Source organism: Oenanthe melanoleuca, chromosome 13 (genome assembly GCF_029582105.1).
Source record: "Oenanthe melanoleuca isolate GR-GAL-2019-014 chromosome 13, OMel1.0, whole genome shotgun sequence".
Taxonomy (NCBI): Eukaryota; Metazoa; Chordata; class Aves; order Passeriformes; family Muscicapidae; genus Oenanthe; species Oenanthe melanoleuca.
In genome coordinates this window covers 15338631-15354965 of record NC_079347.1, presented here as the reverse complement: position 1 = coordinate 15354965, position 16335 = coordinate 15338631, and the positions used below count along the sequence as shown (strand labels likewise).

Genomic DNA, 16335 nt, shown 5'->3' with positions numbered 1-16335 from the left:
CCACTGTAAAATATAAGCTAAAGAACAAATTCCCAGAAATTGATGAATACTTTTTAAGCAGTCATTGCTCTGAAATTATACCTAATTTAAAAACTTCTACTTTATTAATGATGCATCTACAATTAAATTACTTAAGAATCTTTATCAGATTACACCATTAGCCTGAATTCTATGCCTTACCTCCCAGGGAATATCTTTATGTATCTCTCATTATAGCACTCTCACTAGAAACCTCCCAATTTGGCATTCTTATTCTCCTTTTCCTCTGTTTTGCTCTTTTATTTAAAATAAACAAATAAATAAATTGGCACTGAAACACTTCATGGTCTACTTTGAATAAAAATTATAATTAAAAAAAAAAAAAAAAAAAAAAGAGGGAAGGGGGAAAAATATTTAACCTAATTATTTAGCACTTTTGCTTTCAACACTAGAAGTCCAACTTTCCCAGCCTGTATGATCAGGATTTTTAAACCCATCCCAAATGAAGGAACTATTGAATATTTGGAAAGTAAATGAAGAATGCAGTAAATGAATGAATTCTAAGCAGTTACAATAGTTCTAAGCAATTATAGAAGGCAAGTGGCTAAAAAGACAAAAAAATTTCTTCTGTTGTTCTTAGAGTGATTGTAGGGAAAAAGGAAAAAAATTATGGTGGAAGTGCAAATATAAAAGAGAAATAGTAGAAAGTAGAAAAATAGAATAAGTAGAAAAATATTTCATGCAAAATAATTTGTTTCTCTGCACTTTCAGTCCTAGGTGTGCAGAATGTCTGTCTGCTCTGACCATAATGGAAGCTTTTTACTGTAGGATATCATCTCTCATATTGCAGTGAGATAGGAAATGCCCCAGTAAGACTCAAAATTATTTGAGTACACTACAATGTAGAAAGCAAAGCCCATTAACAGGAACCCCACACTTTTCACAAGGGGTTTCCCTGTTGGGCATCCCATTTCCTGCTGTAGCCCCAGAGGGACGGCGAGCCAGCCCGCCCTGAGCGCAGCCTCCTTCCCCCGCAGGTGCACGGCAGGAACTTGCTGTCCATCGACTACGACCGCAACATCCGCACGGAGAAGATCTACGACGACCACCGCAAGTTCACGCTGCGCATCATCTACGACCAGCTGGGCCGGCCCTTCCTGTGGCTGCCCAGCAGCGGCCTGGCTGCTGTCAACGTCTCCTATTTCCCCAACGGGCGCCTGGCCGGGCTGCAGCGCGGGGCCATGAGCGAGAGGACCGACATCGACAAGCAGGGCAGGATCGTGTCGCGCATGTTCGCCGACGGCAAAGTGTGGAGCTACACCTACCTGGAAAACGTAGGTGGTGTCGTGTCCTTTGTGAGGACACACAGCTCTGTTGGGCTTCATGATGTGTGAATCACACACACAAACTAGCTAAGATTTGATGTGTCCCAGCTGTTAACTGTCCCTGTGTTGGAGTACAGGGTATTCCCGTGGCTTCCCTGGGTGCTTCTAGACCCCCCTGGCAGGGGAGTCAGAGACCCTGGCATGGTGCCCAGGGGTCCTGAGGGCTGGGCTTGGGTCCCTGGAGAAATTTGCCAACATTGCAGGAAGAATTACAAGTCACAAAAAACAAATAGACTATAAATTAGACTGTTAAAAGATAGAAAAGCGAATTTTTATAAATGTTTATATTAAGGGGTTTGAGGTCAAGATGGAGGACTTGGGGCATGCTATGCTTCTTCCTCTTTCTTCTCCATGCCATCCATGTCAGAGTGCCACCTTGGCATCCTTTGATTGGATGGGGACAAAGCTGGACCATGTTATAAGATTGAAGTGTATTGGGAATCAGTTGTAAATACCTAGTACGTAATTTAGAGTACAAAAAGATAAGTCCTGCCTCTGCCAGACAGATTCTGCCCTGGATGTCTGGCAAGCAGACCGTTGTTAGCTGGGCAAAGCAATCCTGAGATAAAAAACTATAAACATGAAAATCTCTAAGAACAGCCTCCTGCAGTCTCTCATCGGCAGGCATCGGAAAGAGCTGGGTTCCAGACCACCTGCATGTCCTCCTGAGCTGATCTCAATCTAAGGAGACACCTCGGGCAGTGACACCTGTCTCAAAATTCCTTATTTTTCAATTAGTCAAATGAATATGACTAATTCTTAATCAGAAGTATTTTGTTCATGGTTTCTGTCTTTTGATATTTTCCTGCCATAGAATGGCAATAAATTAAGACAATGAATTACACTTAATTAAACCCAAAAATGCATGACTAAACCTGGGAAAATGTTCATATGGAAACAGGTAATTTGTCTCTAATTGTTACTTATTAAATGAAAGTATGGTAGTGCATTTTTACTTAGCCTAATTAGCACACTTCAGTCATAAAAGTGTCTTAAATACTGCAAAACTGCACATTGTTTTCCATTTCCCTTCTTCTTGTTCTAAGTAAACCAGAGCTGACGTTCTCTGCTTAGTTTCTCACATATTTCACAGTAACAGTTGTGAATTACAACTGCTGGCAGAAAGATAAATCAAGTCATTTATCTAACTCCTCTGCATCCCCCAGCAAAAAAAAAAAAAAAAAGGTAAATAAAAACAAAAAGTCCTCCTACAGGGAGGACAGCTCACAGGTTGCTAACCTACACTTTCTCTGGAGCGCCAGCATATTGATTTCCAAGGAGCAGATCCTCTCATCTGACAACCTGACAATATTCCTGAGCAGCTCTGTGCCCCTGGCTAATGTATCTGATTCTCTTTGTACTCATTTAACATTAGTGCCTCTCCAGTAAACTTTTCTTCAGCTGCCTCTCTCGGGCCACAGGCTGATAGCTGGTAACGGTTTGTTGTTGTGTCCCCTGCAGTCGATGGTGCTGCTGCTGCAGAGCCAGCGGCAGTACATCTTCGAGTACGACTCCTCGGACCGCCTGCACGCCGTCACCATGCCCAGCGTGGCTCGGCACAGCATGTCCACTCACACCTCTGTGGGCTACATCAGGAACATCTACAACCCCCCCGAAAGCAACGCCTCCGTCATCTTTGATTACAGCGATGACGGGAGGATTCTGAAAACATCGTTTTTAGGTACCGGCCGACAGGTCTTCTACAAGTATGGGAAGTTATCCAAGCTGTCTGAAATTGTTTATGACAGCACGGCGGTTACTTTTGGATACGATGAGACTACAGGTGTCCTAAAAATGGTGAATTTGCAAAGTGGAGGATTTTCTTGTACGATTCGCTATCGGAAAATTGGTCCTCTTGTTGACAAACAAATCTACAGGTTCTCTGAAGAAGGAATGGTCAATGCAAGGTTTGATTATACATATCATGACAACAGCTTCCGAATCGCAAGCATCAAACCCATCATAAGTGAGACACCTCTTCCAGTTGACCTTTACCGTTATGATGAGATTTCTGGCAAAGTAGAGCATTTTGGCAAATTTGGAGTTATTTATTATGATATAAACCAGATTATCACCACGGCAGTTATGACGCTGAGCAAGCACTTTGACACCCACGGGCGCATCAAGGAAGTGCAGTACGAAATGTTCCGGTCGCTGATGTACTGGATGACGGTGCAGTACGACAGCATGGGAAGGGTGACCAAAAGAGAGCTCAAACTCGGCCCCTACGCCAACACGACCAAGTACACCTATGACTACGACGGAGATGGGCAGCTGCAGAGCGTGGCAGTCAATGACAGGCCCACCTGGCGCTACAGCTACGACCTGAACGGGAACCTCCACCTGCTGAATCCTGGGAACAGCGTGCGGCTGATGCCGCTGCGCTACGACCTCAGGGACAGGATCACGCGCCTGGGCGACATCCCGTACAAGATCGATGACGACGGCTTCCTGTGGCAGCGGGGTGCAGATGTGTTTGAGTACAACTCCAAAGGGCTCCTGACAAGAGCCTACAACAAAGCAAACGGGTGGAGCGTTCAGTACCGCTACGACGGACTGGGCCGAAGGGCTTCCTGCAAGACCAACCTGGGGCATCATCTGCAGTACTTTTATGCTGATCTTCACAATCCAACAAGGGTAACTCACGTCTACAATCATTCCAACTCCGAAATTACCTCTTTGTACTACGATCTGCAAGGCCACCTCTTTGCAATGGAGAGCAGCAGCGGGGAAGAGTATTACGTGGCCTCTGATAACACAGGCACTCCGTTAGCTGTGTTCAGCATCAATGGGCTGATGATCAAACAGCTCCAGTACACGGCCTATGGGGAGATCTATTACGACTCTAACCCAGATTTCCAGCTGGTCATTGGGTTCCATGGAGGGCTGTATGATCCTTTAACCAAACTCGTGCATTTTACCCAAAGGGACTACGATGTTCTGGCTGGGCGCTGGACATCTCCTGATTACACCATGTGGAAAAATATTGGCAAAGAACCTGCTCCTTTCAATCTGTACATGTTCAAGAGTAACAACCCTCTCAGCAATGAACTGGATCTAAAGAATTATGTAACAGGTGAGACTTCTTCACATTTATAACACATAAGACTACTGCTTGGAAGCTGATTTGGAAAGAAATCCAGCTTCTCCTTATGAGCCCTTTGGTCAATACTCACATCAAGTTTGGGCCATTTTCCTCTTTCCGCTATGAAGAGAACTGATATTTCTGATTCCTTCGTACTGCTCTTCCCAGAATTAAGGGCTCTAAGTGAAAATCTGTGATGAATTATGGAGGGAAAAAATAAAGATAAGTTTGCCTGAATATAAAATTTCAGCACAGCCATAGTAGGCTTCCTATTGAACTAGTAGTGTGTAAAGAAGTGCTCCTTCCAGTTCTGTATCAAGGAAAGTGAAGTCATATATAGGAATCACTGGTAGTTTAGTTCAGAATCACAAACCAGAACTGCTCAGATCTCTTTCTTTCAGGGCTACTTTCAAAATTAACTACTGACTGAGTCCATGGGCTCATTATGATTTAACACCAAGAATGGATTTAATTAGACCCCTTTTTCCCATTTAACTTTTAATATGCAAACAGTCTTTAGTTTTTAAAATTAAATCCTTGATGTTTTTTAAGATTATTTCATCCTGTAAATGTTATGGATTGTGTAGAGCCCAGAAACAAAAGTAGTTTTGATCACATATGTTAGAACTGGGTAAAACTTGTAACCCTTTTTAATTAGGAATAATTTTTTTTCGCTTAGTAACATCACACAGTACTTGAACTAGCTGTTGGCAGTTTCTAAAAGAAAAGGTAATTAATATGTCTTCAGGAAAAGCTTTTTTTTTCAGAATTGAATATGCAGTATACAATAATTAGAGTAGTGATACCATTTTTAAAAAGGAGCGATCTTAATTTTAGCACTAATTTGAATTTCAAGAAAAGTGTGCATTTCCTTCAAAGAAAATCGTAGCAAGTTTCATTAGTACATTGCAGCCTAATAGTAGGTGTAAGACACCACAGGTTCTAGAGGAGCTACTTTGCAATTAGGAGATAATGTGATTTGTACCTAATAGTGTGAAAATACTGATGACTAAAATTACCTCGTTGTCCTAAATTCAACAAAAGTCCTATTTTCATCCACCACCATTAGATTTTGATTTTCAACATCATCTTACTGTGTTTTGCTACATTCTGAAATTGTATTTATTTAATTTATCCATCCACTGGATGAAATCTAGTAAGATAAATTGCATTCAGGGACGACGCACATCTTGTAGTCTGTAAAAAATCTTTATCTGTGGTGCAAATATTTGTTGCTGTAGGACTAAACAGATTATCTTTGACAAGAAGTGATTATGGTGGCACCTTTGTTGTCATAGTTTAAAAAAAAAGAGAACAAAAAAATCCCACCAAAGTCCCTCCCCCCTAGTCCATTCTTACTGTTAACCCCTGATACTGCTTTATTCACAGGTTTTGCTGAAAACAAATTCCTGTAGCAAGTTCAGTACTGCAAAGCACATTAACTCAGCAAAATAGTAACTGTTTTGTATATAGGTCCTTCTCTGGTTTCTGTGGAATTAGAGCAGCTGAAGTGAATTGTTCAGGAGATACCATTTTACCACAAAATAAAATGGAACCCTTATAAGGAGCAGAAGCCCTGTGCTGAGCCAAAGGTTCAGGAAAAATACAGTAGGCATTGTGTGATGGGAGATGGATGCAGATACCTCATAGAGGCAGAGCATTTTACTACTTAGAGTCAGAAAGGCTAAGAAAAAATACATTTTTGGGGGAAACAGGCTTTGCAACAGCTCAGCTCACAGAAGTGGTAATGGCAGCATCAGGAGCCAGTGTAGGCAAGTGAGGAGAGATGGTCACTGGGATAGACAGGAGAGATTTTTAAGCAAAAATTATCATTAATTCAGGGAACAGGAAATGTAAAATGGAGTCATGGACTCTTTTTTGTTAAGAGACTTATCATTTTGATAACTAAAATACATAATTAGTTCTTAATACCTGCTGAGTGAGAATTACTGTTATTAACCTAGTTACTTAGCTTTTACAGCTACAACTGAGGACAGAGTTTTCATGGTTGAAACCACACCTGGAACTTGCTGAGGCTCACCTCAGAGCTGAGCTGTAACCCTCCCACACAGCTCCTACTTTCCCTGGAGGGATGAGGAGGATATTCTTGGTGCCTAAATTTAGACATCTGATTTACAAATCTAGCTTCTCACTGCATTTAATGGAGCCCCCTGAGATAGCTGATAGAAGTAGGACATAGAAGAGAAGCCATGTCTTTCCCCAAAGGACTTTGCAGATGTTTTTAGAGTGTTAACCTAATAAAATGTCATTATACAATACAGTTTATAGGTTACAAATAATAGCCACATCAGAAGGTGTTAGAGATGGAACAAGTACTGTATGCTATAAAATATTTGGATAATTCATGTGCTCTAATGGACAAGAAAGAGCTGGTATATCCCTGATGAATTATTTAGGGTAAATTTAACACAGTTTTTCCTGTGCCTGTTCATGGTGATCGCTACAGTTCTGTAAAGTTCCACAGTAAAATATTAATTGTGACTTGATTTGCGACTTGAAATTAAGGGTGTCAGAGATGGATTTCCTAATTTTTTTTTTTTTATTTTGTCTGTTTGTTAGCACATGTGTTTCTGACTTAGCTGCTTTCTTTTTGTTTTTTAGATGTCAAGAGCTGGTTGGTGATGTTTGGATTTCAGCTTAGCAACATCATTCCTGGTTTCCCTAGAGCAAAAATGTACTTTGTGTCACCACCATATGAGCTGTCTGAGAGTCAAGCATGTGAAAATGGACAGGTAGGCAGAAAGATTAAATTACCTTTTGGGATAAATTTGCCCCACTCTGTGGATAGAATCACTGGCTCTTCTGTAGTTACAGCAGAAGGCCAAGCACTTAATTCAGTGTAAAGTGAAGTGAGTATAGCTACATTTTATACTAATGAACATATGCCTTTCTTGCCAGCCTTCGTTGTTATCATAATTACAGTGTCATTAGTTTGTCTTTTATTGAGTTATTCCTTGATTAACAAGTTGTAACTCGATTAACTTGATTAGCAATGACAAAGGGAGACTTTGTCAGGGTAATTTATCATGTGTTGTACCTTTGGTAAAACCATCCTAATAATGTGTTGCAATAAACTTAGGTTAGTATTGTTTTGCTGGTAAAAAATGGTTCTACTTCTCACCCTGTACAAGGTTTTCTTACCATGATTTGTCATTCTTCTAACTAGAGTTTTGATTTGCTACTCCATGTAACTTCATTTACAGCATTCATACTTAATTTAAAGTTAAGGATGGACGACAGTATATGTGTTTAACTTTTATAATAAATTCCAACCCATTTAATAAACTTCAGAAGAGTACTAGGCCAATTCCAAACCAAAGAGTATTCTGAAATACTTTTTGCTAGGCTTTCTTCATCTTTGTGGTAATACAATAGAAATCATCAGATAAACCTAAACATACCACTTTCTCAGGCTTCTAAGTAATTTGAGAGTCTCAACCCCCTCTTCAGGAATTGCTTTGGTGCTTTTGGGCCCAAATTTCATTTATTTTCAAAAAAACTTGTATTCATAAGCATTTTAGTTATATATACTGGAAATCTCTGGGGAAAAGTGTCCACAAGTTAAATGCCACCTTTTAATACATTGATTCTGTTTGTTTTCAGCTCTGGTTAAAATTGTGCTAGACTTGGGTCTTTCTTATTCTTCTACTGGGCATTATATGATTATATGATTGGCCAAAATTGAAATGTGTGGTGCATATATGCTACAGAGAGTGATGAGAAGTACTTTATTTGATCTTACAAATGGCAAAATAATTTGCTGAATGAGTATTTACCTGATTCTGAGCAAGATATAAATGGATGGATGGATGGATGGATGGATGGATGGATGGGGAATGGATGGATGGATGGATGGATGGATGGATGGAATGATGGATGGATGGATGGATGGATGGATGGATGGATGGATGGATGGATGATGGAAGGATGGATGGACGGATGATGGATGGATGAGAGGATGGATAACTGAGGGTGGTCTTTTGTAGCATAGAATTTTTCTCTGCATGTCTTTCCTTTAAAAAAAGCAAAGCAAAGACCATTATTGGTCTCTGAAATGAGTATGTTCAGATCTGCATCTTCTTTGGTGTTTTTTGTTTTGTTTTGTTTTGCTTTCCCCAGCTAATTACAGGAGTGCAGCAGACGACGGAACGACACAACCAGGCTTTCATGGCTCTGGAGGGACAGGTCATTTCTAAAAGACTACATGCCAAAGTTAGAGAGAAAGCAGGCCACTGGTTTGCCACAAGCACTCCCATCGTGGGAAAGGGAATCATGTTTGCCGTGAAGGAAGGCCGTGTCACCACCGGCGTTTCCAGCATAGCCACAGACGACAGCAGGAAAATCGCCTCTGTGCTGAACGGCGCTCACTACCTGGAGAAGATGCACTACAGCATCGAGGGCAGGGACACCCACTACTTCGTGAAGGTGGGCTCGGCCGACGGCGACCTGCTCACCCTGGCCATGAGCAGCGGCAGGAAGGTCCTGGACAGCGGCGTCAACGTCACCGTGTCCCAGCCCACGCTGCTGGCCAGCGGCAGGACTCGAAGGTTTACCAACGTGGAGTTCCAGCACTCCAGCCTGCTGATCAACATCCGCTACGGGCTGAGCGCCGAGGCGCTGGACGAGGAGAAGGCCAGGGTGCTGGAGCAGGCCAGGCAGCGAGCCCTGGCCGCAGCCTGGGCCAAGGAGCAGCAGCGGGCGCGGGACGGACGCGAGGGCAGCCGCCTGTGGACGGACGGAGAGAGGCAGCAGCTCCTCAGCACGGGAAGGGTCCAAGGGTACGAGGGATACTATGTCCTGCCCGTGGAGCAGTACCCAGAGCTAGCAGACAGTAGCAGCAACATCCAGTTTTTAAGACAGAATGAAATGGGAAAGAGGTAACAAATTAACCTGCTGTCATCCTTTGCTGGATGAATCAGTAGTCGTAACTGTTATCTCCTCTCCTAAGGAGATGAAGACCTAAATGGGGGCACTAGGCTGAGCTACTCTGGGATAGTAAGTGGCAAAAAAGCTCATATTTTTTGAGTTAAATGCTACTGTTCAAGAGATTAAAAACCACATCCTGAAGTGGACTAAAGCCAGACTGAAAACTCTTAACCGTACAAATTAAAAAGTACCCCTGAAATATTACCCACTTGTTCTGGGTCTAAAGAGAAACAAAAAGAAGGCCTCGTATTGTATTACCTCACTCCATTCACACGTGAGCAAACTAAGAAATCCAAGTGGGCCACTTTCACTAACCAGCTGATGAAACACAGATGATTCAGACTGCTTGTTTGATAAATATCCAAGAGGTTTTCATTTAAAGCAAAATACAGATGCATTTAAAACATGACTTTGGGGTGATTTGTGTGTAGCAACTGGAGGACAAATGAAATGCAAGTGAGAGCGCACTGGAAATAGGAAAGGAAAATATATTTAAAAGTAACAAAACCACACTTGCACTCTGACCCTCCACTTGTCTGGCCTGAAGCTTAACTTATTCAAAGAGGGCAGAGTGTAAAGTTACATTCAAAATGGTGGCTATAAATCACTACAGATAAATTTCATACTCTGTTTGTCTTTGAAGATTTCCATTGTGGACAGTATAACACAGTTACAGGGTGTAGTCTGTTTAGATTCAGTAGTTTGTTGGTATCAGTTCCAGTAGAGCTGTGGGCATTGTGTTACACTATTGCAAATGGGCACCACGTCAGATCACCCTGTACATACATCAGCCAGAAGGCACAATCACTGTTTCAGATTTAAAAATTATTAGTGTGTTTGTTTGGTCGAGAAACTGAGACAATCACATTACAGTCACCACAAAAAAAAAAAAAAAAAATTAAAAAAAGAAAAAAAAAGAAAAAAGTCTAATAAGAACTTTGGTACAAGAACTTTTTTGTAATATACATGTATGAATTGTTCATTGAGTTTTTATATTAATTTTAATTTGCTGCTAAGCAAAGACTAGAGACAGGCAAAGATAATTTATGGCAAAGTGTTTAAATTGTTTATACATAAATAAAGTCTCTAAAACTCCTGTGAATAAGTTGTCTTCCATTGCGAAATCTTGTAAAAAGAATTCTTGCCTGGCTATTTCTAATGCACAAAGCATTTTGTATGTGGAAATGACTTCCTATAGTTCCACGGATCCTGCAGGGGCCTGATCCTTTGATCTCTGGGCAAGCAAAGTCCTGCACACACATCACCCAAAAATCTGCTTAGGACAAAAGAGAAAATTGGTAAATGCTTTAGAAATGCCCTCTCTGCACCTCACAACTAGCAGCTCTCAAACTGCTGTGTTTCAATTCTGGAATTAGTTTAATTGCACTGAAGTAACCTCTAAACAGTTTGAAAATGTAGTAACATAATATTAAATGGAACATGCAAGGCTGTGCTGTGAGCCAGGAAGTCTCCATGAAATCAGTCTTCTTTGGGAGATTGCTTATTTCTGCCACATTGAAAAGCAGGAGGTAAGATCAAAGACCCTCTCCTAAGCAAACAGTCACTCCTGGTGATGATAAAAGGGAGCCATCCATCACCCAGAGTCCTGCAGCTTTTATCTCATTTAAGGATGGAGCTGGGGAGCTCTACTTAATTTTGAGAACAGTTTTGCTTTTGGGGTTGCAAATGAGGTTTTTAATGATTCATGATAGCAACAGAGATGCTCGAGTTGATTATGGGCATAAATTCACTCCAGGGCATTTTTAAAGCCAAACAGTTCAGTGCCTGTGATGCAACACCTGGAGCACTCACAAAGCACGTCTAATTTCTCTGTGCAATGAGAGCCACCCTGCTCTGAGCAGGAGTTGCACCTACATGTGCACCCCGTGGGCACCCCCAGCCCTGCTACTCATCCTCTGAAGAGGAAGTCTGGCTGCATCTTCAGGTGAAGTCCTGATTGTCCATCACTGCAAGAGTTCTTTGCTGAAGGACTTGGACTCCTGTTACATTATTATTTTGTGCTTTACAACTGAAATCTCTTATGGAAGTGGGGTTTTTTGATGGGGGAATAAAACATGAAATCACAAAGTAGATACACTTTGCATTATTGCAGTTTGTCTGGATTACCTGGCCCTGTCCTGGTAAGATGCTTAGCTCATTTTTTGGGATAGAATTTTTCTTGCAGTTTGAGAGGGTTGAAATGAGAGGGTTGAAGTTGCACAGTCCCCAGTGTCCTTCATTCTGTTACCATTCTTCTAAAGCTGAAACCCTTCAGAACTGGAGATTCTGCTACTTCAAAAGGGAATTCAGTTAAGCTAAAAGGGAAGCATCCTTTGAATACTGATAACTATCAGAGGAGATGTAACAAATTTCAGGGGATGCACTCCCTACTCAGCTCCTTTGGAACTAACATACACCATCAGGATGGTGCTAAATTCTCACCAGAGATCATTGATCCAGGGCTGGCTCTGGTTTCCAAAGGCAGTGTGCAGCTCAGCACAGGTTGTGTGGAAAGCCCCAGCAATACACCTGAGCATTAGGCCCAGCTTAGCATTGTGCTGGACCTGACTGAGGTCATTCCCAGCTCTGCCCCTCAGCTCTGGCACTTCAGTGTCCCCATGTTCCCATCCAGACCCCCAGCCTCACTCCCATCTGCATGGACTACCCAGCCTGTCCTTTTGGCAAGTAAACTGCACTGTGTCCATGACTTAGAGAACTTTGTGTGGTGCACCAAAGAGATTGGAAGAATCGCTGTATTTTTGTAATTATGACAAAAGAGCTAAATTCTCTCATGCCTAGAAAAAGCAGCTGACTGGTAGAGCCACTTCTAAAGAGTTTTCCTTAACAAATGAGGGAGACAACTGGACTGTTGTGGCCATGGCCAACTCTCTTGTGGCACCATCTGGGTTTCCCGTTTCTTGAAGTGTCTGTTTTTCCCTTTTTCTTTCCACAAACTTCCCCTTCCTCACTTCAAACTGGTATCCCCCATTCCTCTCAAAGCTCTTGCTTTTCCTTGCTACATTTTTCCATATGGAATAGATGCTTAACCTAAAGCACTGCCAAGGAGACATGAACTGGATTCTTCTTATGAGGGAGTAGTTAAGTGGTGGCTGTAAGAGACATTGTGTCTGTGTCCCCAGTAGCACTGTGACCAGGACAGAGCGAGGGCACCCACCAAAGGACCTGGCCTGAAAAGCACTCCTGGCTGTGGGAAGGCACAGAGCACGAGCTCAGGCCAGCCTAAGTACCATGAACATGGGTTTGACCTCCCAATTCACTTGAGTGCAAGCTGAGTTGTTTGCAGAGAGAGCAGGAATCCAAGAATAGGCTTCTGCTTGATGCTAAAAGCAGATGGAAAATCAGCATTAGAGTACATTTCCTTTTTTTTCCCTATTGGATTGCTGTAACTGAAGGAATTTAGTATTTATAACTTTGCATTTCAGCTTGGAAAAAAACCCCTGTTTGATTTCCTGACTTTTCCCAAAGAGTGGACTGGCTGTGTGTGCAGGCACGTGTCTCAGCACACCCTGCTCCTCACCACCACAGGGGTTTTGCCTCTCGAGGTGGCACCTGTGGCACTTTGGCCACATGATGGCAGTTCTGCCCATGAGACACCCAGAGGTACCAGCCTTGGCCTCTTGGCACTGCCTTGCCCACACCAGTCCCCAGCAGTGCCCTGCCAGCCTTCTTTTAGAGTTTGTGTCTCCCAGATTAAGGCATACAGACATTCCTCCTGAAGCTGGGCCACACCAGTGGATCCACAGTACTCTCAAGGGAATAAGTAAAGGGAAGGAAGCATTTCGGCTTTTTTGTTTGGTTGGTTTAGTTTTTTTTCTTTTTTTTTTTTTCTTTTTGTTGTTCAGTGGCTAACACAAGAGCACACACTCTCAGAGCCAGACTGAAACCTGCGTGGGAACCTGACTCTGGCACTTTCAGTTTTCACCTCCCATTCCTTGGGAAATGCAGCCTCTCAGAACTTTCCTGATAGAAAAGACTGTGCCAACATCATTCTGCCTCTGTAAGCCACGTCCCTGATCTTCATGTAGTCCAGGCTCATCATTGCTGTAAGAACAGAAGAGACAGATATCCCTCACCTGCCCTGAACATGACCATGACACTGCCTTCCAAGGCTCTTCATGTCTGTTAATCATTTCCTGTTTAAGAGACCAAGAAAACCACACCAGGATTGAATGCCATTGAATGATTTGCATTAACTGCTTTGTGCTGTAATTTCTGTAAGGTTCACCCTTTTGACAACAGTCTCACAACAGCTCTCAAATAAGCACTCAATAATGATAAAACATGGGAGTATGTTCAACACACAGCCTTGAGGGTACAGCCCTAAGAAGCTCCAAAGGTAAAGTTTCAGTCACTGAATTGTACTGTCCTGTGCTCATCTGGTGATCTTACATAAGAACCCCTAAGAGAAGGTCAGTCATAAACTCAGGTGACCTTTGAACTGTGATTTAGTTCAGCATGGGGATTTTGCCTTACAAATTAAGGCAGGTGTAATGAATAGGTACCAGGACCTCTCTGTCCTGAGCTGCCTCTGCACTTTTCTGCAAAAAGGTCCTTCCCATCCTCTCCCAATACAGCTTGCAGCATAGAAGTTCCTTGTTTTCAAGGTTTGCTTAGTTTAAACAGTACTGACTGCATTTGAAACCTGTCACTCCTCTGAAACCAAACTCACTTCACCTCTGTGGCACCCAGTTCTAAGGGCTGTGCCACAGAAGAGGGTCAACATCCACCATAGATGCTGACACAGCTGCAAAAGATGTTCTAGTCTGCACATCTCTGAATTGGCAGCAAGATCTCAGAGCCTTAGAGCCACTTTCAGCACACAGAAAATAGTGAAGGAGCATGGGCAGGTGGCTCCACTGGGCAGGGTCTGTCTCTGAAGGCTCTGCTGTTGGTTGTACCAATATACAGACATATATTGTATGCTGTAACTGCTTGGTTAGGTCAATAATAGCAGAACAATTCTGTCTCCCTCCCCCTGTATGTCTGTCATCTCCCCAGTGAGCACAGTTATATACAATTTCTGAGCATGACTAAGAGCTCTAGGAAGGCAAATAGCATTGCCAGTGTCAAAGCAGCAACTCCCCTGTGTTGATAAAGCCTTTTCTGCTTCTGCCTAACCCAGCAGAGCAGTGCTGGGCACAGCTGGAGTTGTGGTCATGAGCTGTGTCTGTCTACACCAGCAATACCTGGCAGGTGATTACCTGAGCTGCTGGGAAGAGCAAGTGGCATTTAACAAGCAGCCAAGACTGGGTCACACAGAAGTCATCACAGAATGCTTTGCAGCACTCTCACAATGGGGCCATCATGCTCAGGGGTTAAATTGGTAATTTTAATCTGACAGATCACTGTGTCAGCTCAGCCTCCCCACCACAATCACCAAAAATAAGCAAAAACACAGAGGTGGAGGCACTTGTGTGATGTGCTCAGGTACCCAAGGCAGGCATGCAGCCTGACCAGCAGCAGCAAAACAACCAGGGAAGGCAAGGACTGGACCCTGGCAGCCTCTCCCACACCCAGTTTAGGGTCTGCCTGCCAGCACCCTGCAGGCTGCCCAGCCTTCTCCACCACCAGCCCCAGGAGTCTCTTCTAACCTGCTGAATGTGGGGTTTGCACCAGGGGCAAGGGTCAGTGCCCAGCAGATGCCCTGCACTCACTCCAGATCACCTGGAGCTCAGCAGCAGCCACCAGCCCTGCCCAGGCTTCCCCACACCTCCTGCAGCAGGAATGGGGTGTTGCTCTTCAAAACACACATCTAATGTCACAGGTTAGTCTTCCCCTCATTTCCTTGTTTGTTAAAATAATTGTGTAGCATCATAGGAGGATCTTTACAGTCAAACTACTTCTGAGCCAAGTAGAGGGACAAAAAAAGCAAGCAATAAAGTAAAATGTGGTAAAAACACCACGGGAGAGAGCTGTGTGCCAACTTTCAGACAAGAAAATGAATGCAGCCAATTTATAAATCCTTAACAAATAGGATTTTCAATGGAAGTGGCAGTTAAGCCATCATGAGTACAGAAGGTGGCAGGCAGTGCTCTGTAATGCTGTCTGTGCTCTGCTACAGCAGCTCAGCAGCATTGCTATTGGAGAAACTCTATTTACAGAAGTTTTTCATCTTTAGATGACAGCTTTTGGCAGGCTTTAGTCTAATTTGGTGGCTGCATACAAAAGGAAAATCAGCCAGCAGGACTCCAGGCTGTACCACTGACTATGCTGCTAAAACCCAGGCCTTGTGACTGTGTGAAATACCTCTCTGTCCTCAAACTCCACTAGCTGCAACCATCACATAAATGAAAGTAAAATATTAAGAAACATTAGTGCTATAAATCAGTAATGCAGCTATCTCATTTTTAGTTGTTGGCAATAGTCACTGACTCAATAGGCTCTACTTGATAAATCAGACTTTTTCATCTGTCAGAAGTTCTCTGTAGAGATGAAAACCTGATTCCTGAAGTCTGAGTGATCTTTTAGAAAACAGCCCCATCTCAAGGCCTTGGTCTCTGCCCAGGTGGGGAAGGCAGGTAATTAAAACCTTGGGACAAAGCACATGAGAGGAGAGTTTTCACACTTAGCACAGGGCCCTTATTGAAAAGCAGGGATTGGTGTGGGTGGAGGCTGCTGGAGGCCTTGGAGTCCAGTTCTTTCTTTGGTTCCAGAGTGTCCCAGGTGAGGATAACCCCATGTTAAGAGCATGTCCAGCTGAGATATGAGTATCTTCAAGGTTGGCAACAGCAACCTATTCAGTGCTCAGTCAGCCTCACACCAAAATTAGTATTTCTTATGTTTATGAAGAACTCTCTGTATTTCTTCCTTTGCCTTTTCCTTTGCCCTGTCAGTGGGCATCACTGAGACAATCCTGGCTCTCGTCATCACTCCTCCCTTCAGACACTCAAACACAATGATTCCATCACCCCTGAGCCA

At 43.0% G+C, this 16335-nt stretch overlaps 1 protein-coding gene across 1 annotated transcript in view; it reads left to right on the top strand.

Moving 5' to 3' along the window:
- The window catches only part of TENM2 (teneurin transmembrane protein 2), a 602965-nt gene extending 592475 nt beyond the window's left edge, over positions 1 to 10490 (top strand). The window contains exons 29-32 of the mRNA XM_056502736.1: positions 1017 to 1313; positions 2826 to 4440; positions 7072 to 7202; positions 8590 to 10490. Of these exons, the coding sequence (XP_056358711.1) occupies positions 1017 to 1313; positions 2826 to 4440; positions 7072 to 7202; positions 8590 to 9351 (2805 nt within the window). The 3' untranslated portion in view covers positions 9352 to 10490. The remainder of the gene's footprint in view (positions 1 to 1016; positions 1314 to 2825; positions 4441 to 7071; positions 7203 to 8589) is intronic.
- The last annotated feature ends 5845 nt before the right edge of the window (positions 10491 to 16335 follow it).